At 35.3% G+C, this 20,788-nt stretch overlaps 1 protein-coding gene across 1 annotated transcript in view; it reads left to right on the top strand.

The window, feature by feature from the left end:
- The window catches only part of LOC133197799 (basement membrane-specific heparan sulfate proteoglycan core protein-like), a 59,304-nt gene that overhangs the window by 14,800 nt on the left and 23,716 nt on the right, over nt 1–20,788 (top strand). Inside the window, exons 15-51 of the mRNA XM_061334011.1 lie at nt 148–251; nt 605–715; nt 1,158–1,274; nt 3,709–3,857; nt 4,690–4,831; nt 5,526–5,674; nt 5,952–6,096; nt 6,841–6,987; nt 7,430–7,546; nt 8,045–8,176; nt 8,413–8,700; nt 10,666–10,793; nt 10,881–11,063; nt 11,182–11,277; nt 11,371–11,454; nt 11,555–11,700; nt 11,862–11,973; nt 12,170–12,283; nt 12,383–12,510; nt 12,810–12,958; nt 13,195–13,268; nt 13,385–13,525; nt 15,213–15,395; nt 15,618–15,716; nt 15,953–16,036; nt 16,282–16,400; nt 16,609–16,720; nt 17,255–17,368; nt 17,507–17,634; nt 17,776–17,862; nt 18,070–18,131; nt 18,704–18,783; nt 19,052–19,192; nt 19,299–19,490; nt 19,743–19,838; nt 19,943–20,032; nt 20,368–20,709. Coding sequence (XP_061189995.1) covers nt 148–251; nt 605–715; nt 1,158–1,274; nt 3,709–3,857; nt 4,690–4,831; nt 5,526–5,674; nt 5,952–6,096; nt 6,841–6,987; nt 7,430–7,546; nt 8,045–8,176; nt 8,413–8,700; nt 10,666–10,793; nt 10,881–11,063; nt 11,182–11,277; nt 11,371–11,454; nt 11,555–11,700; nt 11,862–11,973; nt 12,170–12,283; nt 12,383–12,510; nt 12,810–12,958; nt 13,195–13,268; nt 13,385–13,525; nt 15,213–15,395; nt 15,618–15,716; nt 15,953–16,036; nt 16,282–16,400; nt 16,609–16,720; nt 17,255–17,368; nt 17,507–17,634; nt 17,776–17,862; nt 18,070–18,131; nt 18,704–18,783; nt 19,052–19,192; nt 19,299–19,490; nt 19,743–19,838; nt 19,943–20,032; nt 20,368–20,709 — 4,885 coding nt within the window. The remainder of the gene's footprint in view (nt 1–147; nt 252–604; nt 716–1,157; nt 1,275–3,708; nt 3,858–4,689; nt 4,832–5,525; nt 5,675–5,951; nt 6,097–6,840; nt 6,988–7,429; nt 7,547–8,044; nt 8,177–8,412; nt 8,701–10,665; nt 10,794–10,880; nt 11,064–11,181; nt 11,278–11,370; nt 11,455–11,554; nt 11,701–11,861; nt 11,974–12,169; nt 12,284–12,382; nt 12,511–12,809; nt 12,959–13,194; nt 13,269–13,384; nt 13,526–15,212; nt 15,396–15,617; nt 15,717–15,952; nt 16,037–16,281; nt 16,401–16,608; nt 16,721–17,254; nt 17,369–17,506; nt 17,635–17,775; nt 17,863–18,069; nt 18,132–18,703; nt 18,784–19,051; nt 19,193–19,298; nt 19,491–19,742; nt 19,839–19,942; nt 20,033–20,367; nt 20,710–20,788) is intronic.

Genomic DNA, 20,788 nt, shown 5'->3' with positions numbered 1-20,788 from the left:
CAGGAAAATCTGGCCCCATGAAAATAAACAATATTACAGTATATGCTGAATCATTCAGTGTTGATCTTTATACATGTGTACATTTTGTACAATGTTTCTATATATGTGGGTACTATAATGAGTGACATTGTTTATTACAGCCTGTAGTAAGTCCACAGAATTTACATGTGCAAGTGGACAGTGTATAGACATTAGGAGACGATGTGATAGGATCAGAGACTGCTTTGATGGCTCTGATGAACGAGATTGTCGTAAGTTCTCTGTCAATTGTATAAAACATGATGAATATTTGCTTGAAAGGGGGGGGGGGAGATAAAATTATGACAGGTTTTTAAGAAAAAGGAGAAGGTTTGATGATGTAGTTTGAATGTATGTCAGATTTCTATTACTGCTATTCATGGGAAAATGATGAACACGCTAATAGCATGTTTCCCCCAAGATGTCTCTTTAAAATGCAAGTTCGGGTAAATCTCAAATTGGCAACAGTGGGCTTATGGTCTTTTGTACTAGATTGTAAATCAGCTCAATTTTTCAGACAGATTAAAAGCTGTTCTTTTGAGAATCTTTTTATGGACTTTGCTGAATATATTGATTACAATTTTAGCTTGTCGTGCTGATGAATTCAAATGTTTTTCGGATGGGAAATGTGTACTGCGATCTGACAGATGTAATGGGCGGAGAGATTGTCAAGATGGCAGTGATGAAACTGACTGTCGTAAGTATTAAACATATTTTTGTCTTCATTTGCACTATTTTTATTTTAAAGTATTTTTAGAGGATGCAGACAGATGATCACCATTTCATTATGTAAATTAAATGAATAAAAAGTTTACATTTGTTAGTGTACCTTTACCTTGAACCCCCCTTGTAAACTCTTCATCCAAAAGAGCTTGTATGGAAAATAATATGAAAAAAGCAGTTTGCAAGGATCATTGTTAAAAATGATCATAATTAAGTACATTTACCAGTATTAATAGTTGTGTGATTGTTAATATTAATGCTTTTTTGCACCTATAGTTTGTCATATCTACACATAATTCACACTTCATGTTTATTAAATCCTCACAGTGTACAACATGTAACTAATTGTTTTCATGTAAATCATAATGAACCTGTGTCATGTTAAATGTGTCCATGTGTTTTGTGTCTGTAAGAAGAGGAGCGCTGTACCCCCTTCGAGTTTCAGTGTACAGTAGGGGGCTGTGTGGAGGCTATCAAGCGCTGTGACGGTTTTTTTGACTGTCCTGATGGCTCTGATGAAATTCTGTGTAACTGTGAGTAAGATGTCTTGAGTAGGTTTGACTCTGCTGTTCTGTTCTATGTGTGTGTCTGCTCTAAGACAGAATCTGGGTCAGTGTGACCTAGATTAATTGTCTTACCTAGATCTGTCTCTTCTAGGTTCCTCAGTTAGTTAAATTTGATTGTAAATTGTGTATGAGTAAGAAATGGTCATGTGTGTGTGTTTTGTTTTGTTTTATTTTAATGTGAACTGCCTCTCTGTCAATTTTTTTGTTATGTGTTAAAGCCCCTTTCACATACAATTTATTGTAGTAAATTTAGAGTGGCTATGAGAGAAAAATAAATGGTTGTTGTTTCAAAAGAGGAAATTGTATGCTGCCTTCACATTTAAAATACATGTTGTGAGACCCTTAATGGAAAATACTGTATGTCAAGATTATTTGAAGTTAAATATTTAAATGTTCCCATGATAGTCGTGTGATTCTATCCTCAATGATCGTCACAAGAAAAAATTCTATGACAAGGATCTCTGACATTTTTTCATAGTTAGAATCCTAGATTTGTGTATTACACACCATTATGACTGTCCTAGGAACTATACCCATTTTCTGTTGTAGAGATGTTGTAGACTTGTTGTTGGACATATGTGAAAGGGGCTTAAAGGACTATATGTGGGAAGGCTAAATTGATATGCTATTTTGATGTAAGGATATTGGCATAAATTTCAAAAAATAGAAGTCAAATGCACAAAACCGTGAAGAAATCTTGCTCAGAATTTATTTACTAGGTATTTTTAAATTTTGTAAAATAAAAACAAGTGTGTGTTGGCATGCACTTTGTGTTGCCAGTCAAATTAGTTAATGAGAATTTTTTTTACAGGGATGTGCAGGGCATGCATTGTTGCATATAGTCCATTTGGGTTGACTTCAGTCTCTGAGATACCATTCATAAGTTTTAGTGTCTGTTGATTAACACAGCAAATTCTAAACTTTGTAAATTGGTTGTAGCATGTCTGTCTGTCTCTGTGTGTGAACTCTCTTTCTCTCTACACCTTGTTTCTTTTTTTTACTAGTGACTGAATTCTTGTAAAGGATCAGAGGAGGGTTGGAGATTTTGAAGGAGGCATCTTAATTGTCAGATTCATTGAAAAATAGAAACGATTTCTGATGATTTTCCGTATAATTGTGGTAGAAATAAAAAGTGCAGTAAAACATGCTTATAAAGAAGTGCCAGGGATGGACAACTTTGCCTCATTTTAAATATAATTTAAATGTCCATGAAGTTCACAATTTACTGTACAATTTATTTTAAAGCCACAGAGAATGAAAATCACTTGACTGTAACTGTGTCAATTCATTATAAGCGTGTTCACTATAAACATGTTTTACTGTACATGATATAATTCTATTCACTTCAGTAATAGAAATAAATGACAAAATGACCAAGAGGATGACTGAAAAGATATACATGTACATTCAAGTATTATGCAATTACTAGAGATACTTAATTTATTTACTTTTATTAGAATATTACTTATCTCTTTTAAGTAGTTTATTAGCACATAATTTTAGTGTTTTGATGAATTGTGTATTTATTAAAAAAGCATGTTTATTTATGGAGTACATGTATTTGCACTCAGTTAATTAACACTATAGTTGCATATAATTTACTGGTTTTATTTTTAAAGTAAGCTTCACTGCAATTTGTCTTAATTAAAGTTAGAAATTTTTTTTCATACTTTTCAACATCACACTTTCATAATGGCTTCTTATTTAAATTAATTTGGCCTAAAAAATATCAATTCAGTTTAAGCTTTAGTCAAATCACTCCTTTAGCATTATCATGCAAAGTAAAATTTAACTGCTTTTTATTCTAACTGATGATGCTGTATTTAGCCAAACACTTAGTTTATCATACTAAAGTTACAGTTTCAATTTTATTACCCTACTTCAATTAAAATTCCATTTTGAGCCTCAGTTATTAATATCGGGTGTGTAATTTCATATCAGATATCAAGGTTTGCAAATGGTGACCTCTGCTTGAAATGAACCACCATTTAGGCAGACGACATATTATATTCCTATATTTTTACATGCATGACAGGTTAAATTTAAATTTTTTCATATTTTCAGAAAAGGTATTTCAGCAGCATCAAAGGTTAAATACAGATCAACAGTTTATAACCAAAAAAAAGATGGTCTGGATTGAAAAAAAATTTGTAATCAACATAGACTGTGATGTTATTGTTTATTTTCCCATTGGAAAGGTCTTCCATGGAATAATTTCATTGCAGTGATATAGTGACCTGATATGGAAAATTACTGCGTGAGAAAAAGAAAATATGTATCAGGGTTTGGCTTCGACTTGCACAATACATGTACAGGCTTTCTTTTCTTACCCAGTATCTTTCCAAACCAGGCTTCTAACTACATGTATATCTAATGATATTGTATACTAATATGCCCACAGCCCCCACCCCTGCACCAACCACAGAACTGCCTGTGATTGTCCGAGTGGCCCCCTCCAGCCTGAGACTTAGGGAGGGACAACAGGCCTCATTCCAATGCCAGGCCAGCAGATCTGTCCCACTGCGCTGGAGTCGACGCAGCAATATTGGGGTACTTATTTAATGTAGTGTATTATGATCATTGTTTTATGGTTGTTAAATAATTCGACTTTGGCCAGTGTTGTTCATGCCCATCTTCTGTCAGTCTTTCCTCTTTGGCATGGCATTTAGGATTAAAATATCTGATAAAATATGACCTTGACCTCATATTTCTTGATTTTAATTTCAGTCTTTTCTATAAAACTCTTAAATGAAATATGGAGATAACAAACAGTATTCAAGCTCAAAGTCAAACTAGAGAATAATTTTATATGTCCTTGAATGAGGGCAAAATGGGCTCTTACATGACTGTATGATTTAGCATGTAACTTAAAATTTTTATGATCAATAAGACTAAACTAAGCATTCAATTTTATTAGAAAAAAAATTCTGTATTTTAGAATGTGTAGTAATATATAAATAAATAATAATGTTATTTTATAAATCAAATTATCTTAATATAATAATTGATAATGTTATTTGCTTCAATCAGAGCTTTTTTTAAAAATAGTTTTTCCAACACAAATGTGAATAACAGAAATTTATAAACCTTCATTTTTTCTGATATTAAAAATTTTGGATACATAAATAGCAGTTCATGTTCCATTAAAAACTGTAAATATGCCTTCATAACACTTTGTATTTCTTTGTCACTCAACTAAAGCTCAATTGGTTTCCATGTTGTATTGACAAATTTAAAATCAACGGTTTTATTAAAAATTCTTGCAAAATATTCCAAGTTTTGGTACATGAAAAATATAGTGAAATGTATGTAGTATTTTCAGATTAATATAGAATGGGATAGAAAGGCATTATTACAACTTGCCATCTTTTCTTTCCTGCAGTCTCTGCCTTTTCAAGCCAGAGTAGAAAACAACATTCTAATAATTCCACAAGTTCGATCTGAAGACTCAGGATCTTATGTGTGTGCTGTGGTAGGAGAGGAACAAAGATACTATGCCATTGCATCACTGGATGTACAGTCCTGTAAGTTCTCTTACTTCACTAAATGTACAGTCTTGTAAGTTCTATGATTACACTGGATGTGTAGTCTTGTAAGTTCAGTGATTACACTGGCTGTGTAGTCTTGTAAGTTCTGTGATTACACTAGATGTGTAGTCTTGTAAGTTCTCTAATTACACTGGATGTGTAGTCTTGTAAGTTCTGTGATTACACTAGATGTGTAGTCTTGTAAGTTCTCTAATTACACTGGATGTGTAGTCTTGTAAGTTCTGTGATTACACTGGATGTGTAGTCTTGTAAGTTCTCTTATTACACTAGATGTTTGTTTATGGTGAAGATTAGGATCACTTCACCATCATAACTTATGCCTCTTGATATGAGGGTGCATCACAACCCAAAAGGTCACTGTTACTGGGATTTGTGGAATCAAGTAATGTTTTTTTTAATTTATAATGCTCTCTGTATGATATGCACCAACACAGTATCATCAAACTTTCTCAATTTTTTTGAGGGTGAAGGTTGTTATTATTTGCAATTTTACTAAGGAATAATTTAAACTCTAGATAAACCAGACAATGCATTCTTAATTTGAAGTTGGGAAAGATTTTGCAAGTCATCTACAATATTATTCATGTACATACCAGTATATACATGTAAAATGTATTATTATAACTGAACCAAGCTTATAATTTAACATGATGTTTGTTTCTTTTTACAGTACCAACCACTACTGTAGCACCTCAGCGACCCCTTATCATCACAATTTCACCCCCCAGTTTGAGACTGAGGGAGGGGCGACAGGCACAGTTCCAGTGTCAGGCCACCAGATCTGTTCCTCTTCGATGGACCAGGCGCAGCAGCAATGGGGTACTGATCCTGTATATTATTCAAAGAAACCTAATCATTTATGTTGTTCTGATGAAGTGAAAGCATATCTTGTTTTCGTTGAATTCAAGAATTTATAATTTTTACTTAAAATAAGGATACTGAGTACTGGGTATTTTGTTTTGACTGAGTAGAAAGAAATTAAGCTTTGACTGAACTTTAGATTATGTTTTGAAAACAAGGTTAACTTGTTCTAGCTGGTTTATTTTTATTTCATGTACGTGTACTTGTATGCATTTTATTTCTTAATCAAAATCAGACAGCCCTGCCTTTCCGAGCCTCAGTAGAGAACAACATTCTCACTATACCAGAACTTCAGTTACCAGACTCCGGATCTTACATGTGTTCCGTGGTAGGGCAGGAACAGAGATACTTTGCCATTGCAACACTAGATGTACAGTCATGTAAGTTTTCTCTGAACACTAGATGTACCAATCATTTAAGTTTTTCTCTGTACACTAGATGTACAGTCATGTAAGTTTTCTCTGTACACTAAGACTTGCAAATCATGTAAGTTTTCTCTGTACCCTAGATGTACAGTCATGCAAGTTTTCTCTGTACACTAGATGAACAGTCATGTAAGTTTTCTCTGTACACTAGACGTACAGTCATGTAAGTTTTCACTGTATACTAGATGTACAGTCATGTAAGTTTTCTCTGTACAGTAGACATACAATCATGTAAGTTTTTTTGTGTACACTAGACGTATAGTCATGTAAGTTTTCTCTGTACACTAGATGTACAGTCATGCAAGTTTTCTCTGTACAATAGACATACAGTCATGTAATTTTCTCTGTACACTAGATGTACAGTCATGTAAGTTTTCTCTGTACACTAGACGTACAGTCATGTAAGTTTTCACTGTATACTAGATTACAGTCATGTAACTTTTCTCTGTACAGTAGACATACAGTCATACAAGTTTTTCTCTGTACACTACATGTACAGTCATGTAACTTTTCTCTGTACACTAGATGTACAATCATGGAAGTTTTTTTGGTACACTAGATGTACAACCCCACGTATTTTAACTTGTACCATGTGATGATGAATATACTTGGAAGCTTTGTCAGACTTATTCATATATACTTTTATAAAGGGTACAACAATTTAAATACATTTTTTTGACAAACTTTTTCTGTATGTAGTGATTCCCCCTACTCTCCCTCCCACGGGAATCTGTCGCCCCGGGGAGGCTGTGTGTCAGAACCTACAGTGTATCAATGCGGACTACCGGTGTGACGGGGACCAGGACTGTGAAGACGGCTCAGATGAAGATCCAAGCATTTGTAACTGTAAGTATCAAGAAAAAAATGAGGGCAAAATAAACAAAAAATGTTCTAGTGAGTATCAAGCAATAGCTAGAGGGCAAATAAAAAAAAGTCCTCATCTGAGTATCAAGCAATAGCTAGAGGGCAAAATAAACAAAAAATAAATATAATTACTAACCCATTTCAATCCTTTGAACTTATTGTGATGGTATGTTTTTAATTGTTTGTCAAAAGCCATTAGTCCTGACAAGATTTTGTACTGTGTGCTTTATTTATGTAAAATTTAAAATCATTTACTTCTTCATAAGTTACTTTGTAATTGTTCTAGATTCATATGTTTATCAAATGAATTTAATGAATTTGACGTGCATGTACCGAGTTGATGTTGATATATATCATGTTTTAAATAGATAATTTATATTTATACCTATTCTTAAATATTATGGACTTGCATGTTTATTTACAGTCGAGAAGTTGTGTGAACCAAATGAATTCAAGTGTTCCAATGGAAGATGTGCTATGAAGATCTGGCGTTGTGATGGAGATAATGATTGTGGAGATGATTCCGATGAACAGAATTGCCGTAAGTTCTGAACGTACACATCATAGGCCCATCTACTGTGGAATCATTTTAATTCGTTGGGGTCAATGTTCGTGGGCAAGCAAAATTTTACTTGTTCGTGGGGATGAAATTTTGTGGGATGCTCGTTTATCAGTAGAATCAATGAATCAATATGTTTACAAAAACGTTTGTGAGGGTGTAAATTCATGGGTAAAGGATATATATAAATTCCACGAGCATTGGTTCCTCTCCTACAATGATGATTCCACAGTATACACTGCACACTAAAGAGTTCTAATCATATACAGTGTAGTATTTTTATATTGTTAGAGTTATCTGCCCTTAGATCGAACATACATTTAATATAAATTGGGATCTACAGTCCTTTACTCAATCTGTAATCAATTCAAGCACACTTAACATTTTATTAGGCCAAGATAAATTAATTGAACATTCAATTTGCATTTCCCCACGTTAATAAATGACTCCAAGATAAGCTCTGTTTGTGTTTTATATCAGCCACCCGACGTCCCGGAGACCCATGTGATTCTAAGGAGTACCAGTGTACATCCGGGGACCAGTGTGTGCCAGCCTCGTATCAGTGTGATGGAGAAATTGACTGTCAGGACAGATCAGATGAGATTGGCTGTGGTAAGGAAAATTTCATTACCACAATGTCCACAATGTCAATAAATGCTAAATAAGAGATAAAAAAATTTCACATGTATTTGAAACAATATTTATATTGTTGTTTTTTTTTGTTTGTTTTTTTTTTTTGATAGATGTATTCTAAAGAATTTTTTGTCATTTGAATGAATTTATTTGTTTTCTTTCATGTGTTTTAAAGAATTTTATAGTGATTGAATTTTTCAATTGATATCTTTTAGCTGCACCCACTATAAATGTTGCTCCTCCCCCCAATATCGAGGTAGAAGTGGGTGGCTATTTCACCATTATTTGTGAGGCTGTGGGTGTCCCCACCCCACTGATTGTGTGGAGATTAAACTGGGGGAACATTCCAACAGGGGACAGGATATATGTCTCCAGTGTCAATGGACGGGGTAACCTCACAATCACAGATGCCAGAATAGAGGATTCTGGGGCCTACACTTGTGAAGCCATTAACGTCAGAGGAAGCGTATTTGCATCTCCTGATGCAATCATTATTGTAAGACGTAAGTACCGGTGTAGACTATTTTGACAGGTAGTGTCATTTTTGGTGGGCTTTTCTACATTAACAATTAATATTCTCTATGTATCTTAGCAAGGTGGTACTTTAAGCTTGAAAATTGGTGAAAATTGAATAACACAGTGATATAGAAAAGTTTTTTTGTGCAGATATAAGTATTTAATAAATTGACTTTATGACCATATCATTGAAAAACAGCAAAGCATAATACTCTGCTTACATACTTTTCCAAGAGAGAGGTCAGAAAAAGAGTTCATTGTAGGTAAAGAGTATGTCATGACATTTTCTTTCAGAGTTTGTTGTGGTTGGTGAGAAAAAGGTCACCGACCTTTCTCGCCAAGAGTACCAAGGTAATGTGGGGATGGGCTCATCTGGGTGAGGAGAATATGGCTGCCATACATGCTTTAAAGTTTCAGTCTTTTTGTTTGGGTTATTGTAAGGTTTTGTGTTGAAAGTTTTGAGAAGAAATCTGTGCTCTGACAGGATTGGCTATATTTTTAATAAAGGGTATCTTGTATTCATTTTATTGGAGAGATAGATTTGTTTATTCACTATTTCTACGCAGTTGATATTTTCATATGCACTGTATAGTGGTTGGTTATGGTTGGAGATGATCTTAGGGAAATGATGCTGTTTAATATTAAGGTATTAATGAATATGTCTCTCTCCAATCATATTTATACAGGACAATAGAATGGCATGATTAACTGGTGTATATGATCATGTATTCTTCTCAAAGGTGCAATTATAATATTATTAGAAATTTAATAATGGAAGGCCAAAAAAATCCTACATTTTTAATGTCAAGTCATTTTAAAACAAAATATGTAATTATTTTGAAACATGTTTCAATTTTTGGATGATACTAATGGAAGGTGTTTATATCAAACTATTGTGTTCTTTTCTTCTGCTTGGTTTACATTACAGATATGTCATGTGTTAAATTTTTTTTTAATAAAGTTATAGAATTATATGGCCACATTGGATATGATCATCATCACCATGATCTTAAACAGGGTATGTCTATATTACTCTCAAATCGTAACAGCAACGGAAGAAAAAATGCATTTCAAAGATGTAGATATGACAGTTGATTATTTAAAATAAAACAGATAGCAAATAAGAAAAACAATACTTCAAGATTATTGGATGGACAATGGTCTATAATTTTTATATTATGTGAGGTTGACTTTTTTGTAGAAAGAGTGCAGGAAATTGTTGGTTATGGTAGATTTGACACAATACGTTGTCTGTCTGTACATGGGAAACATCTGGCCTGTAAAAGACTTTGCACCTGGCCAAACTGTAAGAAATATGTAACAGTGTATTGTGTGTAGGACCATATTGACATTGCTGGTGATGTAGATGGTGTAAGCTTTTGTTGATCAACATCAGATACATGTGGAGTACAGTGTTGCTCATCATTTTCATTTCATGGTTATCCTTTTGGATTTGTAAATGTTTCAGACTTGGTGATTTGATTTGTGGATCTGGTTTTATGATTTATAGTGTTAGTTATGTGTCATATATACATTCTGACATTTTGATGCAGAGGAAGATTGCTAGCTGGTGAATGTGTGATAACAAGGACTTCTCAATTTGGGGCATGCCCTTGTAATTGGACATGGTGTTATACAAACACAACCCTTTCTAAGAATGTATGCAGAAATACAATACTGTACCCTTTTTTTTTCTCAGTGAAGTTAGTGAACATTGGGCATAATCTTGTGCTGAGTGGAGATGATGCTAACTTATTTAATCTGCTTGTTATTTAATTGTTAAATCAAGACAATGCTTGCTTTTCCATATTCCAGTGTAAATATAAGATTTCAGCTTCCAAGGGGAAAATTAGAAATAATGGAAATACATCTTGCTTGAAAACATAGAAAACAATATTTATGACAAAGAAACTCATACTGCATAGATACCAAATTATAAGCCCTGATTTTAGGTACCCCACAAGGTGTTTGTGAACCTCCTAGATTCAATGTGGAAGCCTCCATTGACACAGACTGCATCAACTGCTTCTGTTTTGGCCACACTACCCAGTGTTACAGTTCTGATTTACAAATCTCAAAGGTCAGGACCTCTTACTAAGAAAATTAAGTCTGATTTTTAGAATATGCTGTCAACTTCATTGAAACACTTGCTGTATGGATGTTGTAGATTGATCTAGTGGGTGAACTTACGATGGTGAATGTGGACTCTTCACTACCTATTGACTCTCGGTATGTGGAGTACCTTCCCTCAGGGGAGTATGGTGGCTTCTATCAGGTGGGAGATGGACTACGACTGGTGCCCCCAGGGATCTACTACTGGTCACTTCCGGGAGAGTTCCTAGGGGATAGGGTAAATTCTGGAATGTGTTAATTCTTAGCGAAGCAATTTTTGTGTAATACCCTTTTTCATGAGTTTTTCAATGCAGGACCACTTAAAATGTTTTATTAATTAAAATGTAATATTTTAGCTTACAAGTTATGGAGGGAGTCTTCAGTATGATATTTTCTATTCCCTCGGGAGAGGTCAGTCTAAAATTTTGGATCAAGCAGATGTGGTTATGAGGGTAAGTTGTACCTTTTGAATGAGAGAGGAGGATATTGATTGATGACTGACAGACTGGCAGGTAATCTTCATGGTTCTAATTTTTGATTTTCAGGGAAATGGCATCACAATCTACCACAGAGCGTCAACCATTGCCAGACCAGAGGGACTGACTCGCTTTCAGGTTCCTCTGCTGCCGGTAAGCCTTGTTTTTCAGTATTTTTTCTTTAATCTCAAAGATTACAATTCCATGAAAAAAAAAAAGAGTTCTTCAACCTAGTCTGTGATGGGTATTTCAGAGTGCTTGGACAAAAGGTGACATGCCTCGAAGAGGGGACACACCTGTGCTGGAATATGCTACCAGGGAAGACCTCATGATGGTACTGGAGAACCTGGAATACATCTACGTTAGATCTCACTATGACTCGAGCATGGCACTTACAAGGTATTGAAGACAGACAACTTATTGTGTGTTAAACTGATAGAATACCAAAAATTTACATTAAATTTCAGGTTTTTGTGAAAAGATAATAGAGGAAACATTTTTCGCCTTTCTTTACGTAAGCAATTACATAGGTTTATGAGAACTTGATTTACTGATTTCAGGATTGGCAATATAGAGTTGAGCAGTGGTGCAAGGGAATCAACAGGTCTTGGTAGAGCTGTGTATGTGGAGAGTTGTGAGTGTCCTCCTGGCTACTCTGGACTCTCTTGTCAGGTAGGTCACTGTCAGAGAAAGTGCTGACCCCTCCTTCAAGTTGGGTCACTCTCAGAGAAGTGTGAATCTGTATCTGGAAACTGCGGCCTTTCTTTTCAATCAGTTCACTCTCTGCAAGAGATGTTTTGTACTTATAGATAACATGTTTGATTTAGAATAAAAGTAATCTGTTAATTGAGAGTTTGTTTGGTTATAGGACTGTGCCCCAGGTTACACAAGAGTTCAGCAAGGTCCCTACCTGGGGATTTGTACCAGATGTAACTGTTACGGACATTCAGCGGACTGTGATCCCATCACTGGAGCCTGCAGGGTGAGTTCTTATGAAGGAATGTCAGTCATGGCTGTTTTCTAGATTTCTTTATGACTGTATATGAACGGTGTATAATGTTAGAGGTAAATTTCATTTTAGTTCTGTAATCACAACACTGAAGGTGCACAATGTGAGCGTTGTGCTGTTGGTTACTATGGAGATGCCACGCTTGGAACTTCTGATGCTTGCAAGCCCTGCCCTTGTCCATTAACCACACCAACAAACCAGTATGTAATTGTAAATACTGACACAATGTTATAAAACATCCATTTATTTTTGTGTGTTGATTTTTAAACTACTGTATCAGGGTTATTTTGGCCCCATGTTATTTTTGCCTCTCACAATTGCAAATAAGAAAACTTTTATTGAGGACCTTTACAGTCACATTTGGCAGGAAGTTGCTTAATAAATTGGGTCACTAAAGCAGGTTTGATGCACTTTCAGCTCATAAATTTGTGCACTCATAAATTAGAGCTGTTTGCATTTTTTTTGTGTCAGCCATGTTAGGTTTTATCTTCTGTTACAGGTTCAGTGAGACTTGTGTCCTGAGTTCTGATGGCAGACCTACATGTACCGCCTGTAAACCAGGCTACACCGGGCGAAACTGTGAGAGATGTGCAGAAGGATACATTGGCCAGCCCAGTATCATAGGAAACTACTGCCGAAAAGTCAACTGTAAGTCTATGGCTGTGTAAGAAAATAAGGGAGGGGGTGAATGTTAGATCTCAAGTAATGTACAATAAAACCTCATCATCTCAATCTCAATGGTACCAAGAAAAAACTATAATATTCAAAGATTTGAAATGTTGAAGTTAAAATAAAATACATAAAGAAAAAGTGGTTGGGACTTGAAACTTACTTCAACATATCCACGGTATTTGAGATACTGATAAAATATTGATACATTGCAGTGCCTGATATATGTGACTCCAGAGGCAGTTACAGCAGACAACCAGACCCTGTGACCGGTGTCTGTAGATGTAAGGTAAGGTCACCTGTTGTACTCACTTAAAAAAATATTGCCAATTCGGAGTCTTATTATGAAGCAGTCTCGTCTTGTGATCTGTATTTAAAGCCTGTGTTAATTACTTTTTATTTCAGTCTAATGTTGTCGGTAAGAACTGTGACCAGTGCAGGGAGAACACGTTTCATCTGGATGCTGCCAATCCTTTTGGCTGTCTGCGTTGTTTCTGCATGGGAGTCACAACCCAATGTACCAGCACTTCTTGGAATAAAGCTCAGGTAGTTTGTGTGCCAGACTTGCAGAACAGCTTGTTTTAAAATGAAAAATGGGAAGATTGCAGTTCACCTCCTTACCACTTTGTAACGCATGAAACTTGGTGATTTTTGTTTTATTGTAGGTCCTTGTACGTGTATATGAAAATGTTAATTGTGTTTTTTTTTCAGATTTTATGTCAGTTTGATTCTTGAATTATAATAAAAATTGAGAGGTGATTGATATTTAAGTTTAGATGCAGGTGAAGTTGCATTTCTTTAAACACCCAATTTTATGTTAACGCCCCCAAAATCTACCTAATTCAAGATCAATAATATACTGCCTGTCAATCATTAAAAAAACAATAGCTTCTGATTTGATTGACGGGCCAGCTACGAGGGCTACCTGATAATCTGAGTTTGCATGTTTTGAAAACAATTACCTGGTCACGCGTCAAACGCTTTCATGTGCCGCATGAATGGTCGCTTTGTATACACTTTGGTTAAAAAAAAAAATCATGTCGCTGTTATATTGGTTGATAATTTTATTTTTAAAAAATAATTGAGAGTAGATAATTAAACAGTGACTTCGTGATTTTTTTTTTCAATCTCCACTGCTGTTTTGTACTTGTTAGCGGTATGACGTCCAAAATAATTGTAGAACTTTTCGAAGAAAAATTAGCGGATATTCAAGCCCTCTCTTCTTTCATGCAGTAACTGAGATCCGGAGAGAGAGAAGAAGTTTCTGTAGTAACACAGACCGATAATTCTTCCGAGCCCCTTATTCAACCTGTGCCTTGATTTTAAGAATGTATGTAATGCACTTGTCGACCTTGCACTTGGCTACACAGAAACTCAATTCGCTGTAATTAGAAACAATCGACCCCCTCCCCCACCATTGAATATTATAACAAAATGCAATGGATTAAATAAGAAAAGATGTTTATACTAATATAAATAAAGTATCTTGTATCTAACGCCATGAATTACGAAAGATTCTTTTTATGTCCAAATCTGTAAACAGGGCACAAGAACACGGACCCTCGGAAATGGCGAATATTTGGACACAATCGTTCGCCAGAAAAGTAAATAATATTCCGATGTGGTAAATGTTCACACAATAAGTGGAATCTTTTTATTTTAATATTCACACTTAATGTTTTATAATAATTTCTTTTATCAGTTTATTGGCGATTAAAATATTGATATGATTGCTTCGTAGTTTTCACCCGTTTTTTTTTTTTTATTATTATTAATTTTACGATTTTTAAAAAAGATATGTCTTTTTAATTTTTTTTTTATTCAAAAGATAATGACGAAAACGCTAAGTCTACAAATTTTATATTTCAGTACCTAATTTATTTTAAATATTTTCACTCAAAATTATGCACAAAACGCGTAATGTTGACCCTGATTACCAAAAGCCGGACTTCCTGTGTAATGCAGCGTGTATAGGGATTTTTGACATCTTGAGTATTGGGGCTCTCCAGGTAAATAACACCAGTACTTCCTAGACCACTCCCCCTTCTCAGGTAACCGTACGGTAAAAAAATTGGGTCTTTAACTTTTTGGCTTAGGGAGGGTTGGAGTGGGGTGAGGCATTTAGCCAAGATGCAGCCAGAATGAAGGTCCAAATGTATATATGATTTTATTTGTTGATTGAGATTATCAGTTAGAGCAGTTTGACATTAGTTTTAAATTGTTTTATTTCTAGATTGGTTCCTCATTCACAAGAAACAGCAATGGTTTTGTCCTGACAGATCTACTTCAAAGGGAGACAATTTCAGATGGCTTCACGGTCAACAGCAATGTCAGGGAGCTGGTTTATCGGGGCTTTAGCAACCAGAGAGACACTGTGTATTATTGGTCACTTCCAAAGCGTTTCCTAGGAGACAAGGTCAATATGAGAATTTAGATCAAATAAGTACATTTTAAGGAACAATATCAAGTTATTTGAACATTTGCTCTGAGCATTCATTATTGTCGAGATTATGAACATTGTAGATAGCATTGTGAAAACTTCTGTGAGGTCAGAAACTGACTTGAGTTATATGCACATGGTTTTCATAGGTGGTGTTATATGGAGTTGACTTTAATTAAATCTACTATATATTTATAGGTGGTGTCCTATGGGGGTTACCTGAGATTTGTATTGGTGTACCGGCCGGGACAAGATGCCTCACCCAGTCAGCTGGACGGCCCTCTTGTGGAAATCATTGTAGGTTTTGTGATCTTCAGATATTTATCAAAATTTGCAAAAACAAAACAAAACGAAAACACTAAAGTTTGAAATAGAAATTTCAATTTCTATCAATTTCAAAATAGAGATATTCCAAATTTACATGTAATTGAAAGTGTGTATCTTATGCTGAAGAATTGCTGCTCCTAGTATTTCAACAGCAATTAATGAATCATTTGTGATCAAGCTATTAAAAATAAAATTTTGTGCTCTAGGGAAATGGAGTAACATTGATTCACAGATCTACACAGGAACATCGACCAAACACTCCCTCTTCCTACAGAGTGCCATTTACAGAGGTAGGTTTTTGTCAAGAGTAAAACAGGGTCAGCATGCACTAAAGATGAATGTGGTTACTGCAAACTTGAAAAAAAAAATTAAAAACCTTTCATCATCAAATGTTTGATGTAATATAAGATTTTTAGCTAGCTACATAATTGTCTCTGTTTTCAGTTTCTAAGATAAAAAAGAATGTTACATTTAAAATCATTCAGGTAAGATAATAAACATGTAAAAGAGTTGTAAGAGTTTGTTTTGTTTACAGAATGCTTGGACTGGTCTTGATGGATCAAGCACATCAAGGGAATTTCTGTTAATGGCCCTGGCAGATTTGGATGCTATTTTGATCAGAGCTACATTCACCAGAGAAACAGATCAAGCCAGGTAATATATTTTTAGATTTAGAGAAAAAAAGGAACAGATAATGTGGCTCAGAAAAGAAAACATGTATGGTGAACACAGGTGACCACAAAGGCCTACATGCCTCTCGTTGCAAACTTGCTGATGTCTTCATAATTTGTTGACAATACTACTGAAAAATTAGATTTTTGAGAACATGTTTGTAATCAAGTACAAAACATTACTTTTTCAGTATACGTGATGTTGTCATGGATATTGCAGAAGACCGAGTGACAGGTCAAGGTCGTGCATCCACGGTTGAGCAGTGTCAGTGTCCCAGAGGTTACAAAGGACTGTCCTGCGAGGTAGCAAAGTTTATCAATTCTGTCTTATGTGTTTTCCATTATAGTCTTTAAATATGAGAGTGAAGGAGAGATATTGCTGTCTTTGATTATTTTAGTGAATATTTTATTTCAAAAGTTTAGTGAGACCTGTTCATTTTCTTCTAGATATGCTAAATTCTTGATTGAATAGAGATATTGTATACGGTATTTTGAAGATCATAATATGTTATTTACATTCCTACCTTTAGATGTTGAAGATAATATTTTAAGATTTTTAAAATGTGAATGATGAGTTGTCATATGGAGCCCTCTTCTGCTTTGTTAAAAACCATCAATAAGGATCATTAACAACAAATTCTTTTCAGTTTGAATGAATTAAACATTGTTGTTGACATCGTAAGTTGAATGCTGGTGTCTTATAAATATGAGAAACATTGCCTAATCCATGTATGCTGTCATGTGACAGATGCCACAAAACTCAGATCTAAAATGCAGCATCTGACTATTGATACACATAACATTTGTACATGGAATTTTTTGTTCTACCTTTGGTAGGACTGTGATGTGGGTTATACACGTCGTGGCGATGGTATTTATCTCGGGACTTGTGAACCATGTCAGTGCAATGGCCATTCCAGTGAATGTGACCCTGATACAGGACGCTGTAGGGTAAGTCTCAAAATCTCTTTTTTGAGAAATTTTATATTTATTATAAAATTTGATAGTAACTATTGTTGTATGAATTAATTTTCATTCATATGTAATGATGTAAATTGAGAAATTTAAGATAAAAATATCTTCTGTCAGAACTGCCAACATAACACTGATGGAGAGCAGTGTGGCCGTTGTGCCACTGGTTTCTATGGTGATGCCACCAGAGGTACCCCAAGTGATTGCCAGCCCTGCCCCTGTCCCCTTACCCAGCCACCCAATCAGTAGGCTCCTTGTTTCAATTAATATACATCTCTAATATGTAAATTGTCTATCAGATACATCATTTATATGAGGTACGTGCATGTTGTTTGCGTTTTTCAGTTTTCATAGTTGTACTTTAATATGAATGAATTTATTGACAGATTCAGTCCTACATGTGAATTGGCAAGAAATGGACAAGTAAGATGTACCGCTTGCCCAGCAGGGCACAGGGGACTCCGATGTGAAAGGTTGGGCTATGACTGTCAACTTTTTTAGTCTTTTTTTTTTAATAGTGCAAACTTTCTATTTCAAGTAAGATTGCATTATTTTGTGTATGCAAGTTAAAACACAGTTTTTGTCTCACTGAAAAAAGGTTATTGCAGTGATGCTTCTGATGATAGAATGTCTTTAGGTTTTTTTTTACAATAAATACATGTACATTGCCTTTGTTACAGCTGTATTCAGGGATACACAGGAAATCCAATACAACCAGGGGACTACTGTAAGATTTCTACAGGTAAGACATTGTTTCTGTATGTTGACAGCCTGGAGATTTCTGTAAGATCTCTATAGATAAGACATTGCTTATATACATCATGTCTACAGCAAGGAGACCACTGTAAGATCTCTACAGATAAGACATTATTTGTCTACAACCAGGAGACTATTGTAAAATCTTTACAGGTAAGACATTGCCTATATATGTCTATAGCCAGGAGACTACTGTAAGATCTCTACAGGTAAGGCATTGGTCTCTATATGTCTACATCCTGGAGACTGCTGTAAGATCTCTATAGGTAAGACATTGTCTCTTTATGTCTACTGTCAGGAGACTTCTGTAAGATCTATACAGGTAAGATATTGTCTCTATATGTCTACCGCCAGGAGACTACTGTTGGATCTCTACAGGTTAGACATTGTCTCTATATGTCTACAGCCAGGAGACTACTGTAAGATCTCCATAAGAAGACTGTAAGGAAAATTGCTGTTCTAAATATAAATAAAAATCTGACTGTAAAAATGAAGACTCTATTGTTGATAATTTTGAAAATTTAACATGTTTACAATTTGAATCGTTAACTGCTTCAGGTCCAGATTGTCAATGTGACAGTCGAGGAACAGTTCCCAACACCCAATGTGACGTAGTGACAAAGCAGTGTCAATGTAAAGTGAGTATTAATTATTGTGTATTAATACATGTTCATGATACTTATCAAGTAGTTGGGAATCATAAGCTCAATTCATAAATCACCTGCATGATAGGATGACCAATAAGTGTTCATTTAAAATAGATACAGTAATATTATCAAATTTCCCCCATTTCCTAATGAGAAAAGCAGGCAGCAGGTGCTAGACTTGTACCATTCATTGTATTGATTCATGATCTATCTGCAAATATCAATCCAATGTCTGTTAACAAAATTGCTATTTCTTTAGGCAAATGTTCGAGGACAAAGATGTCGGTTCTGTAAAGATCGCTACTTCCATCTGAGTGAGGAGAATTCCCAGGGCTGTTTGTCTTGTTGGTGCTCAGGTGTGGCCACCCAGTGCAGCTCTTCAGCTTTTTATAAAGACAGGGTCAGGACAACAGATTTTTCCAAAGGGACATTTACCAATTTAATTCTTTAGAATAAATGGGAAATTTTCATAGAGCTTATTTTTGTATCATTTTCACCTTGAACAGATCTATCCAAATTTGTCTGGGGCTGACACCCACAACTTTGTATTGACCAATCGTCGTCTGTCTAACTCTATCACGGATGGCTTTGACATCAATACTGACAGAAATGAGATCACGTTCAACCAGTTTTCTGGAATCCAGAGAGAACGCGAGAGCCTCTTCTTCAGTCTCCCTCCTAAATTCAGAGGAAATAAGGTCAGCCTCTCTTCAACTGATTAAGACGAACTTTACATGTAAAGTAAAGAGATGTATTGGGTTAATCAAAATCGCCTTGAAGCATTTCCTTTTTGGGGGTAGAAGGAGGGTGGGGAGACGAGTTGAGAACAAAGAGTTGTCTTTTCTTTGGAATAACATAACATAGACATTTAATGTATGAGGAGTTCTTGAAGTTCAAAATTCTGCCTTGGTAATGTACATTGATTGTAAGTGAACAATATGATTAACTAGGTCACTTCCTATGGAGGATACCTGAGTTTCACCCTGGAGACAGTTGTGGCTTTGGATGGAGGCAATACTTTCAGAGATGTGGACTTGGAAATTATCGTAAGTCATATTGTCTTTCAAATGAAGTTATTGGGAAATTCAGATAGTTTAATTTTGTGTGTGTTATTTTCATAAATAAGTACATGGATAAATTGTATTTACAGACACCAGGCCAACAACAAAGAATGTATTACTTGTTTAACCCTCCCCTACAGCCTTATCAACCAGAGACTTACAAAATTCATCTTGTAGAGGTCAGAATTTATTGTCAAAGATATAAATATGATAAACTTGTAGTTGAGGGAATTATTTTATCGACACTTCTATTGTAAAGTGACTTCATGTGTAATTCTTGGGTTTTGTAAGATGATGGATAAACTTGTTCTTTAGTAATTCAGTTCTTTACGTGACATATATATTAGATACCACAAATATATGTCATGAACTTTCATTTTGTTTTAATGCAACAATCATCATTTATCACTGAATTCAAATGACTCAGTAAGGATGTTGAAAATCATGCAGCAGAAACAACTTCAGAACCTGTAAAAGCATGATTTAAAAAGTTTGTGGAATATTGTCCTTACAGAGCACATTCAGAATGCTGGATGGCACTTCACCAACACGAGAAACCTTCTTGTCTGTTTTGTCCAACATTGAAGCCATTCTGATCAGAGCCACTTACCACACCGTTATGGGTAGCGCCTCGCTGCGTGATTTGTACATGGAGACCTCAACTACTACTCCTACCACATTTGGTCGCATGCCACAGGTGGAGAGCTGTCAGTGTCCTGAGGGCCACACCGGTTCCTCGTGTGAACAGTGTGCCCCAGGTTACCTCCTACAGGAGGATGGGGTGGGGAGGAGATGTGTCCGCTGTAGCTGTAACAACCATGCCGACTCCTGTGATCCTGGCACTGGACAATGTCTGGTAGGTGCCAAGAGTCAAAAGAAAAAAAAATATATAGCTCATTTTTAGCTTCCCTGAGCCAGATGATGCTATCTTAGCT

Source organism: Saccostrea echinata, unplaced genomic scaffold (assembly GCF_033153115.1).
Source record: "Saccostrea echinata isolate AGI-Se365-2 ecotype Australia unplaced genomic scaffold, CSIRO_AGI_Sech_v1 ptg000030l, whole genome shotgun sequence".
NCBI lineage: Eukaryota > Metazoa > Mollusca > Bivalvia > Ostreida > Ostreidae > Saccostrea > Saccostrea echinata.
The sequence above is the reverse complement of the archived record's forward strand: the minus strand, read 5'-3'. Positions and strand labels throughout refer to the sequence as shown.